The sequence below is a fragment of the Bombus pyrosoma genome, linkage group LG11, assembly GCF_014825855.1.
Source record: "Bombus pyrosoma isolate SC7728 linkage group LG11, ASM1482585v1, whole genome shotgun sequence".
NCBI lineage: Eukaryota > Metazoa > Arthropoda > Insecta > Hymenoptera > Apidae > Bombus > Bombus pyrosoma.
This window is the reverse complement of record NC_057780.1, coordinates 593152-605492: the sequence shown is the minus strand read 5'-3', so window position 1 is coordinate 605492 and position 12341 is coordinate 593152. Positions and strand designations below refer to the sequence as shown.

General features: G+C 39.6%; 1 protein-coding gene across 1 annotated transcript in view; it reads right to left on the bottom strand.

Annotated features, from left to right (window-relative positions):
• LOC122572596 (proton-coupled amino acid transporter-like protein pathetic) overlaps positions 1-5442 on the bottom strand; it is a 37123-nt gene extending 31681 nt beyond the window's left edge. Inside the window, exons 1-2 of the mRNA XM_043737731.1 lie at positions 5283-5442; positions 3007-5170 (exon numbers count right to left, since the gene is read on the bottom strand). Coding sequence (XP_043593666.1) covers positions 3007-3060 — 54 coding nt within the window. The 5' untranslated portion in view covers positions 3061-5170; positions 5283-5442. The remainder of the gene's footprint in view (positions 1-3006; positions 5171-5282) is intronic.
• Positions 5443-12341: the final 6899 nt, after the last annotated feature.

Here is a 12341-nt window from a genome sequence, read left to right as displayed (position 1 = left end):
ATAAAACACATCTAGTTTAAAGTAGGCAAAGAACAGAATGGCGATATCAAATTCACGCGCTCTCTAAGAAGCTGTCTTGTCTTTAAAGATTCCTGGACAGACACAAGTTCCAATAAGAATTCGCCGAATGAAAAAATATTAAATTAGATACTTGGGAATTTTTATTACGAAATGATCGAAAGAAAACAGTTACGACAATTTGCGTAAATTTTCCAATTTCTCGCTTTTCCCCAGGAAGAATCGAAAGAGCGTATAATTTCAGACTTCGTTAAATGCAACGATTCAGCATATTCATATTGGCGGAATAAAAAAAATTGCGATTTACGAAGGAGAAACCAACTCGCGATCGCGGTCCGGGCACAGCGCCTCGACGTTAGATCTCGCGATCAAATTGACAGACGTTGGTGCGGCACGACGTGGCAAGAACCCGTTGAATTCGTCAGATTAGAAAGTAAACAGTGGCAGAGAATCAGCCGTGATTCGTCGCTGCATTTTATCACTTGGCTCTTGATAACGCGTGTAACGCTCCTCTAACGACGTTTCGTACACGTACCTATATCACCAACCCACGCTCTCTTATTTATCCTTCGTCTCGTTTCATACAATTACTCTTAATTAAGTTTTATCGGTGACTCAAATACGAGTTGACGAACCAAGGTTTGCCAATGTCAAAAGATAATCAAATCAAAATCGTCGAAAGATAACGATGGTGACGATAATTTTTCAAGAGTTGATTGCAACAATTGCATATGTGCAAGTCATAGTTTGATCACAAAGCAACAATTTACAATTGCAAATCGATGAACGTTACAAAGTACTTTGTCCCTTTACGACCCGAATTTCCTTCGTTCAGTCCATATCTATAATCGGTTCGACGAATTCTTTCGGAAAGCCCTTGCCCTATATATCGTTGATATCTTCGAAGAAAATGGCTACCTCTGTGTTACGAACCTTCGAATATCATGAGTATTAAACGCTCGTCGCTTATCGCACTACTTAACAGGACACGCACGATATCACGAAAAAAAAAGAAAAAAAAAGTAGAAGAAAAGCATACAAACGATAATTTTATCGTAACAGATTCAAACTTCCGTATCAGTTAACCGTCATTGAAAAATTCTGATTTAACTGTACATATACATTGAAATGTTTATTTGCCTTCGAGTACTCGCTGTTTCAGACAAGCGGATTTAATCCAAGACTGGAAAACTAACTTTCGCTAAACAAAATACGTTTAATCGTATTTTCACGGCAAAAAGATTTATCGTTTCTTCGGTGTATTATTAATAATATAATTCTGAAAATTTGTAAATAAGTAAATCGTAAAGGATAAATGCAGAGAATTGATTGTACCGAATTGGAGAGAAAGAGAAATTAACCGATGTATATTCTCATTCGTCCTACGCAGATTCCTTCGCTTTCAACGATCAGAAATGAATTTCTTTTGGGTCGTACGAGTTAATCTCGCCATACGATCTTAAATAATCATAACGAACGTATCTCGCTGCCTCAAACTTCGAACGTAATTGCCCCATTTTCGTTCTAACCTTTTTCATTCTGTTTTAACAGACTTCGCCTCTGTTTTTTCAGACGGCGAATTAACCTGTTTTAACGCGATCGCGAAACTTGGTCGATAGGAGAAAAAAGTCGTCGTAACGGATTCATCGTAATCCTGGAAGCGAAACGAAGAGGAATTTGATTTCCGCTACGAAACGGAAACATTCTCGCGTTCTAATAACCGTCCGACTCGCGGGTTACGCGCAATGATTTCACGATTGAGTAACAATGGAAAGTATCCGCGAAACACTTATGGACAAGAAAAAAATAAATAAGCGAAGGAAGAAGAGAGGGAACAGAGTGGGGAAAGAGTACGAAGCGATTAGCGAAACGGCGCACTTTTTCCCGACCTCGTTTTATTAATTTTACGTGACACGTAATTCAGGTTGAAACGATTGGTTGATGAGTCGATGCTTCGTAAGCAACGTGCGATGCTGGAATTGGCGGCAATCGACAGAGAGAAAAATAGAAACAGAGAAAAAGAGAAACACGTGGCGATCACATGCTCCAATACACCAGGCTTCCACGTATTCGAACGTGGAATCGCCTACGAAAGTCGTTTCACTTGCGTGGCGATTTTTTTCCGATCGATGAAAATTCGGTCGATCGGTCGCTCGTTGAAATCACGATTTTACTATTTAACAACTATTTCGTCCGTAACTATGATATAAATGAACAAAAATTATATTTTCTCATCAAGATGTTTTGCTATTGGGCGTACTCGTACGCCAGAGTAGGCTCCGAAATTATTTCAGCGGATCGATGAAACAACGACGATGAGATAAACATTCAGACTGCTCTGAGAGACAGTGGTCTGTAAGTGAAGATTAAACCGCCAATTTCGCGCTTCCGTCGGAAGGACTAACATCGTTATCTCTAATACTAGGTTGCTTGGTTTCGAATTTACGTATCGTCACTACGGTATATAGACTGTAGATTGCGAGCGCTCCGTAAATCGTTTACAGGACCCATATAATCGGTTAGCTTAAATTTTGCAGCCTCTCGAACGAGATCGTTTGGTAATAGTTCGTACGTTGCAGGTTACGAAGGGTATGCGAATTTTTGTATGTAAATCGGCGCTTCCATTTCGGTCGTGTTAATTTTGATTTCTCTCGCGATGTCTCACGTCTATTTATACGCGTGCCGCGGTCGAACACACTTCCGTCGGGATTTAATTAATTCTCACGCAATCAGATGACCGCTTCTATTCGGCGATGTAACCGTTAATCCGCCAATAAACCTGTTTCGTCAGCGTTTCACTGCGAATTTTTAATGGAACATCGTTGCGCAACGCGCAACACCTATGCGAGAGAATCGCGTTATTTTCCAGTTACACTGGCGAATAATTAGAAAGCTAGCGAGCGATCGATCGATCAGAGGATCGAACGTAAACGGAACCGCTTAGAGGAAAGAAAGGGGAAATAATTGGTTAATAATAGAAAAACTCACCTGTGAGCTGCCCCCGTGAACCGGCGCTCCTTGGCTCAGCATCTTGTGCGACATCCTGGTTAAAAATCACGATCGATCTCGTGTATTAAAAATGAGCCTCTGTGTACGTTTACTCTGGGGCTCTAACGAGCTAGTTTCTCTCCGATCGATCGATCGATCGAAGACCAAGCCAGGCGGTTAAAGTGGCTGGTCCGGCTGTTGTCCGGTCCGAATCGCCGAATTCACTTCTGCAAGGTGCGAACACCGCAACCGTGATCGTATGGTACCAACACGCGTGCAGACAAAGTGGCACATACACAAACGGTGGGTGGCGTATCGGTATATATCCTAGGAGAACCGCGTGTACTACACAGCCTTGTCGGGCGGGAACCAACGAACCGTTTTACTTTCGACGATTGCGAATCGACCTCACGAACAGACGTGCTTGCACTGATCCTCCTCCTTTCTTTACAGACTTTTTTCTACGCTTTCTCCTTGCCTGTGTCTCTCGGCCGCTCTTGGGGGATGTGACTAGGCTAAAGAAATCTGCGAATATGGGAGACGGAGAAGCGAACAGGCGAAACTTCCACCGAAAGGCAGAAAAGGGCTAAATAGGAAGTACGTATGTATACGTAGCAGAGAAAACGAAAATCGTGCGTGGAAATTGGGAGCTTTTGGAACGTCGATACCACTCGGAGCCAGCGAAAGCGCGCACGCTGTCACGACGTGGAGAACCGTGTCGTTTACGGACAAGCGTGCATAAAGACGAAATAACGAAAAGGATCGGTCTCTCTGGAAATGGAACTGGAGAAGCGTCGCGAGCGTCGAAAAGACTCGGCTAGGAATGATTCGCGACGTGGGAGGCCGCGGGCGCGCAGTTCCGTCGCCTCTTTCTCCCACTCTTCTCCGCGTTAGTACCTCCTTCGTCCCTTTCCTCGTATCCGATACATGCGTACCCACCACTGTACGTGCACACGCACACATACGCACACATACTCACACATACGCACACGCACGCACAACCACGAACCACTCAACGACCTAACGGCTAAGCTCCTCTCGGTAACTATGCTTTTCCCCCACCATCGTGCTCCATACAACCTCGAACCCCCACTGCACCCTCCTGATCACGGTCAACGTTCACTTCTCCGGGTTCTCGGACGATGTTCACCACCTCTACCGACAACGCTAACCACCACCACCACCGTCGGCAGGGCCGGCGTCGTTGCCACCACTTCCATCGTCTTTCTCTTCTTCTTCCTCTGCTTCGTCGTTTTCTTCTTTTCTATTCCTCTTCTCCGATCTACCTTTCTCTTTCTCGTTTCTCCGTCACATAACATCAACTAACCGAACGATTCTCCCCTCTCCCCTCTCCCTTCTCGTCTATACGTCTCACCCCCTCCTCGAGCTCGACGCGTGACGCTCGTTTTTACCTCTTTTTCTTTCACCCGTCTCCTTTTTCGCCTGCGAAACTATTCGCCACTCCCATCGCACATGCCAAATCCATTTACGTCGAACGCATTTTTGCATCATTATCCGCCTATCAAGCTTAATAATCGTCTTGCATCGGCCGATGTTCGGCCTGCTATAGAATCAAGGTTAACGATATCGGCAGATTGGCACATCCAGCGCCGTAACGCTTCCTAGGAATTTCTGAATCTCTGAATTTCTAAATTCCTCGCGCGCCCCACGGCTCTTTAACTTTTCCCTCCATTCGTAAACTCCCTGTTATCCAGTGTCCGAGTCAATCGGTAATCGTCGTCGTTTAGTGTGGAATCGGTCGTAACGTAAAATCACCGGTTACCGAATCTGGAATCGGACCAAAGGACACACGGCCGATGCGAATCGATCTGTTTGCCTTAACTCTTGGCAAAAGGGGGAAATGTTGTTTCGCAGTATCGATAGGGCGATTTCATTTAAAATGAAATTTTGCCAACTAGCGCATAGTTGTATACGTTTGCTTCGTTTCTTCCAAGGACGTGCCAATATCTTCCCTGTTAATCGACACGGAAACTTTTATTGAATAAGACTAACGTCTCTGCGCAAAAAGTGGGAAAACGAATGACTAGGAGTTTTCGTAGAAAAGACGTAATTCTGGAATTTCGTTATTTCTTAATCCCTCGACAATAAGGAATTCTGCAGTCCTAGACGTTTATCTGTACATCTCCATAAGACTCTAGTCTATCTATAGATAATAAATATAAACAGAATAATAAATATCAATGATGTTTTCCATGCAATCGATAATGCACGCACTTATATGTACATATTGCAACGAGTGCTAGAAATAAAATTACCTTTTCACTTACACGTGTTATACGCGCATACTTCCTTTCGCGATTCAATAGCCATCTCTCGATAGTCCTTTCGAGATCTTCAAATCGGCTAAATCGTTTCTCGTGACGAATCGTCCGAGTAGCAAAAGGAACGAAACAGCAAATCATATGTAATACGCGTTAAAAGCGCAGAATCACGGATTATCGATTCTGAAATTCCCCGGCAACTATAATTTATTTCATTCTCTTTTCACTCTCGACGACGAAAAGGGAGAACTGTTTTCTTGGCTTGCTGCGATCTGAATCAAGAATTACGAAATATATACGTTCATTCATGGTTTTCTTCCTCCATACAACGTTCTAAAACAAAGATAATATTTAAAGTCGTAAATATCCTTGGCTAAAAATAACAGTTTCGTTTGATTATTTTACGACGTAGATCATCAATCATGGAATTTGATTATCTGTTCGCGGTGTTACCGGATTTCACCATCCGCTATCCATAAGCAAGTTTATCGCGTGCCACGCGAATACCTACATTTTATTTATCGTATTTCTGATGACAACACAACAACAACAGAAACATTTTCTTAATAGCTTTTAAATAATCGCGCTCCTACGTGTCGATATCGTCGTGATAATTGCTATCTCGTGGCAAAACGTCGTCTCATACTTTGATTGGAGATGTCGTTGGAAATATTTAAATGCCATCGGACATTTAGTCACATTTTCGTATGATTTGGAATCTCGCCCATGGCTGCAATTCTAAAATTGATTCAAACGCAATTTAAAAGCTCCTTCTTCGAAACTGGTTTCAACGATCTCTATCAAAATTTATACGGGCAAGATAAAATATGATCAACGTTTCTGTCTTACGACTGAAATACGGTTCTTTAACGAATACGTATTCTCACTGTGATAGGTGACTCACATAACTTCGCATATTTTCCGTTTCCCGTTTCATCGACACCGCTGAGATAACCGCTCGCGCACGTGTCAACATTCAACATTCGTCAATTTTATGACCTCATCGTTATTTATTTCGAGCCTGTTCCAATTCTCCAAGGATCAGGGTTAATAACATCGTTGACACCTTGCTATCGATGTGTGCGCAGAATGCAGATTAAAGCGATGCGTCTTAATCATTTTTTTTGTTTTCTTTTTTCTCAATTTGCACTTCCTTTTATTGTGTCTGTTACTTCAACGTTTGCGTATCTGTGCTGTGTGTCTTCTTGGAATGCACTCAATATCGTTTTACACGTAATAAACAGCTTTTGTTAACAATAAACGTACCATCACGAATTGTCGACCTATCTTCCTGTTCGAAATAAAATGCGGATTAAAGCTGACGAAGAAAAATTAGAGCGTATTTGATTTCGATAAAGAATTAGTTATACGATATAGCAACGTTATTTTCATTTCCTTCGGAAGCAGCATTTGAATTAAGATAGTAAGGCAGTTTGTATTTCGTATTCCTACTTCCTTATTATGAAAAAGCGCTAACGTACACTAGCTTCCCAAGCAAGAAACGGACAAACATTTCAACGGAATAAGAGGAAATTATATTATAAAATATTAATTATATATGAATAGTAATTATAAAATACAACCTCTTTACTTTTCCTAAAGAATCGAACGATCGAACGATCCCCATTAATTTGGCAGTCACTGGCGTTGGATTTTCCCGCGTAATATCCTGATTCGGTTTTCCGTTTCTTTGGGCGACTGCTGTGTTTCTCCCGATGGAATCCTAGAGAAACAGCGTCGCCTAACTGGCATTCGTCAAATAAAGAATTAAGATCGAAACCAGTCGGCCGACGCGCTCCTTAATTACTACTGCTCGAATCGAGCCGCCTTAGCGAGACCTCCGGTTAACGTTCGCGTAATCGTTCGTACACGTACTCGTTCGTTTCCATCGCCTAATAATAAACATAGTGGGCATAGGTCGAATCCATGATTAGAAACGAAAGAATCATCGTCGACGTTATGTCGATTCGTTCGATCAACGTAAATCGGTACCGATCTACTTGGCCGATTCGGGATCGAGGTTAACGGCATCGTTGACTCCTTGTTTCGAGCGAATTGCCGCAGACGTCTCTTTCACCTCTGTCAATTACGGGAACAGCTGTCGGCATCCCTCAGACCAATCGACGCATTAACATTATCGAGCGGCGTTTTCGACCGGTAATAACAGACGCGAATAAATCATCGCCTTGATTAATTTCTTTTTTCGTTATCTTCCTCTCTCCTCTTTGGTACTCCATCGTTATTTTTCGCCAGCTCGATCTACGAACAAAAATTAGTTTTAGAATCGGAGGGCGTTGGCTTGGTTTTCTCGTATCGTCATCGTCGTCGTCAAAACGCATCGAATTCATTTGGCTATGTCCGATAGCTTCAAGACAAATTTTTGTGTCTGGCAATTATTAATTGAGAATTATTAAAGAGTGCGAAACAGTTTCGCAACTCTACTACAATTTTGTATATTTTCGTCGTGCTTTACATCCCATACTTCTTTCACGTTAAAGACTGTTCACTTTCGAGTATCGTATTCAGCTAGATGGATACGGTTTCATCATTTTCTAACCGATTTATAACTTCCCGTTTCACCTCGTACAGCAAACAATATTTTTGCGTGGCTATTTAATAGTAGAAAAAGATATAATTGTTTTTTTCAGACTCTCAACATTAAAAAAAAAAATAAACAAAAAATAACCAAAAGTTAGTTGTAATTCTTTAACGTTTAGTCACCAAATGTATTCGACAAAGGACTACTAATACAACGATTTATCTCTCGAGGAAAATTTAGTGTCCCTTAAGCAGCGAGATAAAGGCTAACAAACTCGTTTCAAGGAAAGGATAAAAAATGATCCTTTTCAACGATAAACAAAGAAAATTTCGGGTAAAATGGAGAAAAGGGACTGCAACAACAGCTGTAACCTCCATCTACGATACGATGGAATATTTTTAACTTTAAGAATTAATTACAATTCGTTGAACAACAATTTCAACGACTTTGCTGCACACTTTGATACGAAAATGTCATTCTTTCTCGAATGGAATTTTAAAAAAGAGTTACACAAAATTTCAATTTCAATTAGGATCGAATTGTTTATGGCAAAAATACTTTAGAGATGCCGTTTTTTTAAGCCACTGCTCAATGAAATCTTTTACTCGTGTAAAATTTCGTTGTCTTTGATTCAGAATAAAAAATCGGCGCGTGTTACGCATCCCAATCGCATTAAAACGAAAGATGTGATTCTTTTATGTGGCGACACGCCCTTTCACATGCAAAAACTGCAAGTAGTTGACACGACGTTACCGTATGACTTGTGCGTGACAAATACACGCTATTTATGCATGTACCAGAACGACGTTCTTTCGTTTTAAGATCGCAAAACATTAACATGCTTTATGGATGTCCGTCGCATTCAAAATCTATGAGCTGTTAACACAGTACCTTACTTACTTCACCAAGATTTTTACACACTTGGATATACGATGTTTATTTTTCTGCAGCTTGTTTCAGTTATTCTTTCGTTTAATTGATAGCACCAGAAATTGGTACATAAAATGAGCAACATTGGAAAGATATCAAATCCTATAAAATATCCTTGAAATATACAATAATTCGAACATAAATATAAAGCATTCGAACGCTTCTAGAAACTTTTTACGTATATATCATACAAAACATCTTGAAATCTCACTAGCACTGTAACGGGACACATGTATCGTGATTATATTGGTAAAATTTAGAACGGATCTGAAAATATATAAAATGTATAAAAGTTTCAACAAATGTATAACGCATATAATACACATGTAACGTAGAAAAGTTGTGTGGTATGTACAAATATTTTCATAAGCCACTGCATATCTCACTTTCTCACTTTCATCCTAACTATGAAATTAATCGGTACTAAATGCAAACATCAACAACTTCCATATAATCAAAAGGTATAAATTTCAATATATATATATATAAATATAAATTTCATAATCTCGTGTCGAACGTAAGTAAACTTACGTCAAATTAAAGATACACAAATATTAATCATATCAGTGAATGACATTTTGTCACCAGTATCCAACACTGATCTAGTTAAAGCAACCGCGTTATTTTCATATTGAGCAGATATGTCGTAATCAGAACGAATTTAATCAACGTATACGTTGTTGCGCCCGTGAAGCATGTGGATTTGTTGGCTACGCATATTTTCGCGGTGGCATCATGTAAAAGATCGCGCCACAATCAAATACGAAACCGTTGACCGGTGGCGCAGAGAAGCTTTGTCACGGCAATACGATATTACGCTCAAGATTTGAATTTAACGACGCTGATATCGTAGGTAATGCGAAACTCGCTTGGCTCCGTTTCGCAACGTGTCCACACGAAAGAAAATTTTCCACTACGAGGCCATCCGGTAGGAATTCGCGAGGTTCGTACTTACTCGGTTTCCTTTGTCAGAACGTGCAGCTAGAATGAATCTAGTTGTTTTCGATTAACTTTTTTTGCTTGTTTCCGTTCGTACATCGTACTGATTGTTGATCTGAGAAACATTCTATAGATTTCACCAGGCAGAATAAGAAGAAGAATAAAACTATCGACATACTATTACTCCTGTATTCGATTTGAATAAAAGTATAGGTTAGGTTTAGCTTAGTTAGAAATAAGAATATGGGTGACCTCTATGTGGCGCATTGAGAACACCGTTTTGATATATGTAACATCGCATATGCATCATACATGTATGTACCACGTACACGAGCGTATATTTATATTTTGGATAAACGTTTATAATTTATCTTTCCTACTTAGTTCCTTCATGTGCCCAAAAAGTAAACATACTTGCATTATTGAAAATACTTTGATTACCATATTGTTTAGAAAATATTCAAACTGTATACGATTATACTTATAATTTATAACGAGCATTCCTGATTAAATGTCAAAATAGTGGAAAATTAAGAAATTTAAATATGTGAGTAACCTACATTCCATTATAATATTGTATTTTCATCGGTTATCCTCATTCTTTTCTGTTCATTTGTCTTTTAAAGTATAACTTTCAAAAATTTAACGATGGGGAAATTGTATATCCATCAACGATTTCTGGTGAAAGTATCCATTCAAGTTTTCATTATAATCTAATATACCGAGTTTAAATGCAAAAACTTGATACCGTGCATACTCGATCGCGGTGCACGAGATACTGTCCATGTTCCATTTAATTTCTACTCATTGCAAAAGTTTTGCAGACATTCTTATTTTAATCGTATTTTATCGCACGGATTAACTTCGTAACTGCAAATGCGCCAATGATTTCTAATCATCGATACTATCATTACCAGAGATTTCATTTATTCGCCTCGATATGATAATCTTGCTTGACGGAAGCGTAACAAAAAGCGTTACTATTTCACATCCGACACCGTACAATTGAACTCAAATATCCAACAGTAAGTGTACATCGTTTAAGAAAAGACGTTACGAGACTGGTATTTACATATAAATAATAGAAGTTGTTTTCTATGATAAAGATTCCATCATACGTTCTCAAATCTCGAATCCATTCCAAGGAACTGTTTCATTTGCCTGTCAAACGAGGCTGCCTATCACATCGATCACACTATCAATATCCGTGCACAAACAAACAACCCACCGAATCCCGAACATTTTGCGCAAACAAAACTGTAAGCACACATTCAATAAATAGTACATACATTTGTCTATCGAAACATCCATCGATGTCACAGTAAAAAACACCATCTATTTATGATGGATCGTACGCCGATCCAATCCAAAGATATTGCAAGGATGTGCAAAAATCGGACAGAATTCGAATGAGAATTTTCAGAGCGCCTCACTGTCTGCGATCGATGCTTCCAAGGCCTGTATATAGGTCGCAATAAGATAGATGGACGACGATGACGCAGATACATGCAAAAACTTCGCGAAAGCATCACAATGGTATTGGTCCTTCGCCCACGTGAATCCCTTGAATCGGACGCGCGTGTATATCCAGGCCAGATTTGGTTAAATCATCGCGCCAGGACGAAAGCTATCCTCGTGCGAACAACACCGTCCTTGAAACTTGAACTTTGTTTTCAGTGGAAGAAAATAGGCTATTATGTCGATGATGCTGTTTACGTCGCGTCACTGGAGTTGTTTCCGCGATCGCAGTCAGAATTATATCCGACTTTGTTTCTGTGTGCAGCTATAAGTTATGTCGTATATGTGCCGCATAAAACGTTACCTAAGGCCCATAGAAAATTCGGTAACAGCTGCTAAATGGCTTGGAAGATGAGAGAGCTTCTTTGCTTTCTTTCTCTTTTCTTCTTTTTTCTTTCTTTTTTTATTACTTTATATTATCTTGCTTGTAATTAAGAAGATATTGTTAATGAAATTCAATACAATCGTCCAATGTATTGGTATTAATGATTTACATACACTTTGACGATACAGTATTTCTCGCGCGTATGTACTTCGTGACAGATTGTATTATTGTCGTTTATGAAAATCATTCTCAACAAATTAGTCTCGTTGTCGTGATTTATTGCACTCGTTAGAGCATAACAGAGATTGATTGGCGATCACGCGAAGATTTACTGATTTATTACTATACTGCAGATACCGTAAATTGATAACTATATACAAAGACGAATTGAGCTACATACGAATACATACTTCCTTCTAGCATTGTTAAGGTCTGATAAGAATATAATCTTATAGTTTTAATCAGTGACGCTTACGACAAGCTGCTGTTACCAATCATTTATTGTTAGCATACATATTCCATCTGCGTGATAAAACTCGATCGATTTCCTTTTATTTTATATGGAAGTTTAGGTATTTATTAAAACCAGTTTTCCCCGATACTGGCTAGAAAGTAGTACATAATTACTATTCAGCATCTCGCTAACTAACAGAATTAAGCAATTCGTGATTGTGTGATCTATAAACTACTTCGTTATAACTTAAAAGGATAGGCCAAAAAATTCAGACGACTTGCAACGTTTCTAAAACATATTTATACCTCGAATATACACAACACATACGAAATTCTTATTATTGGGAGA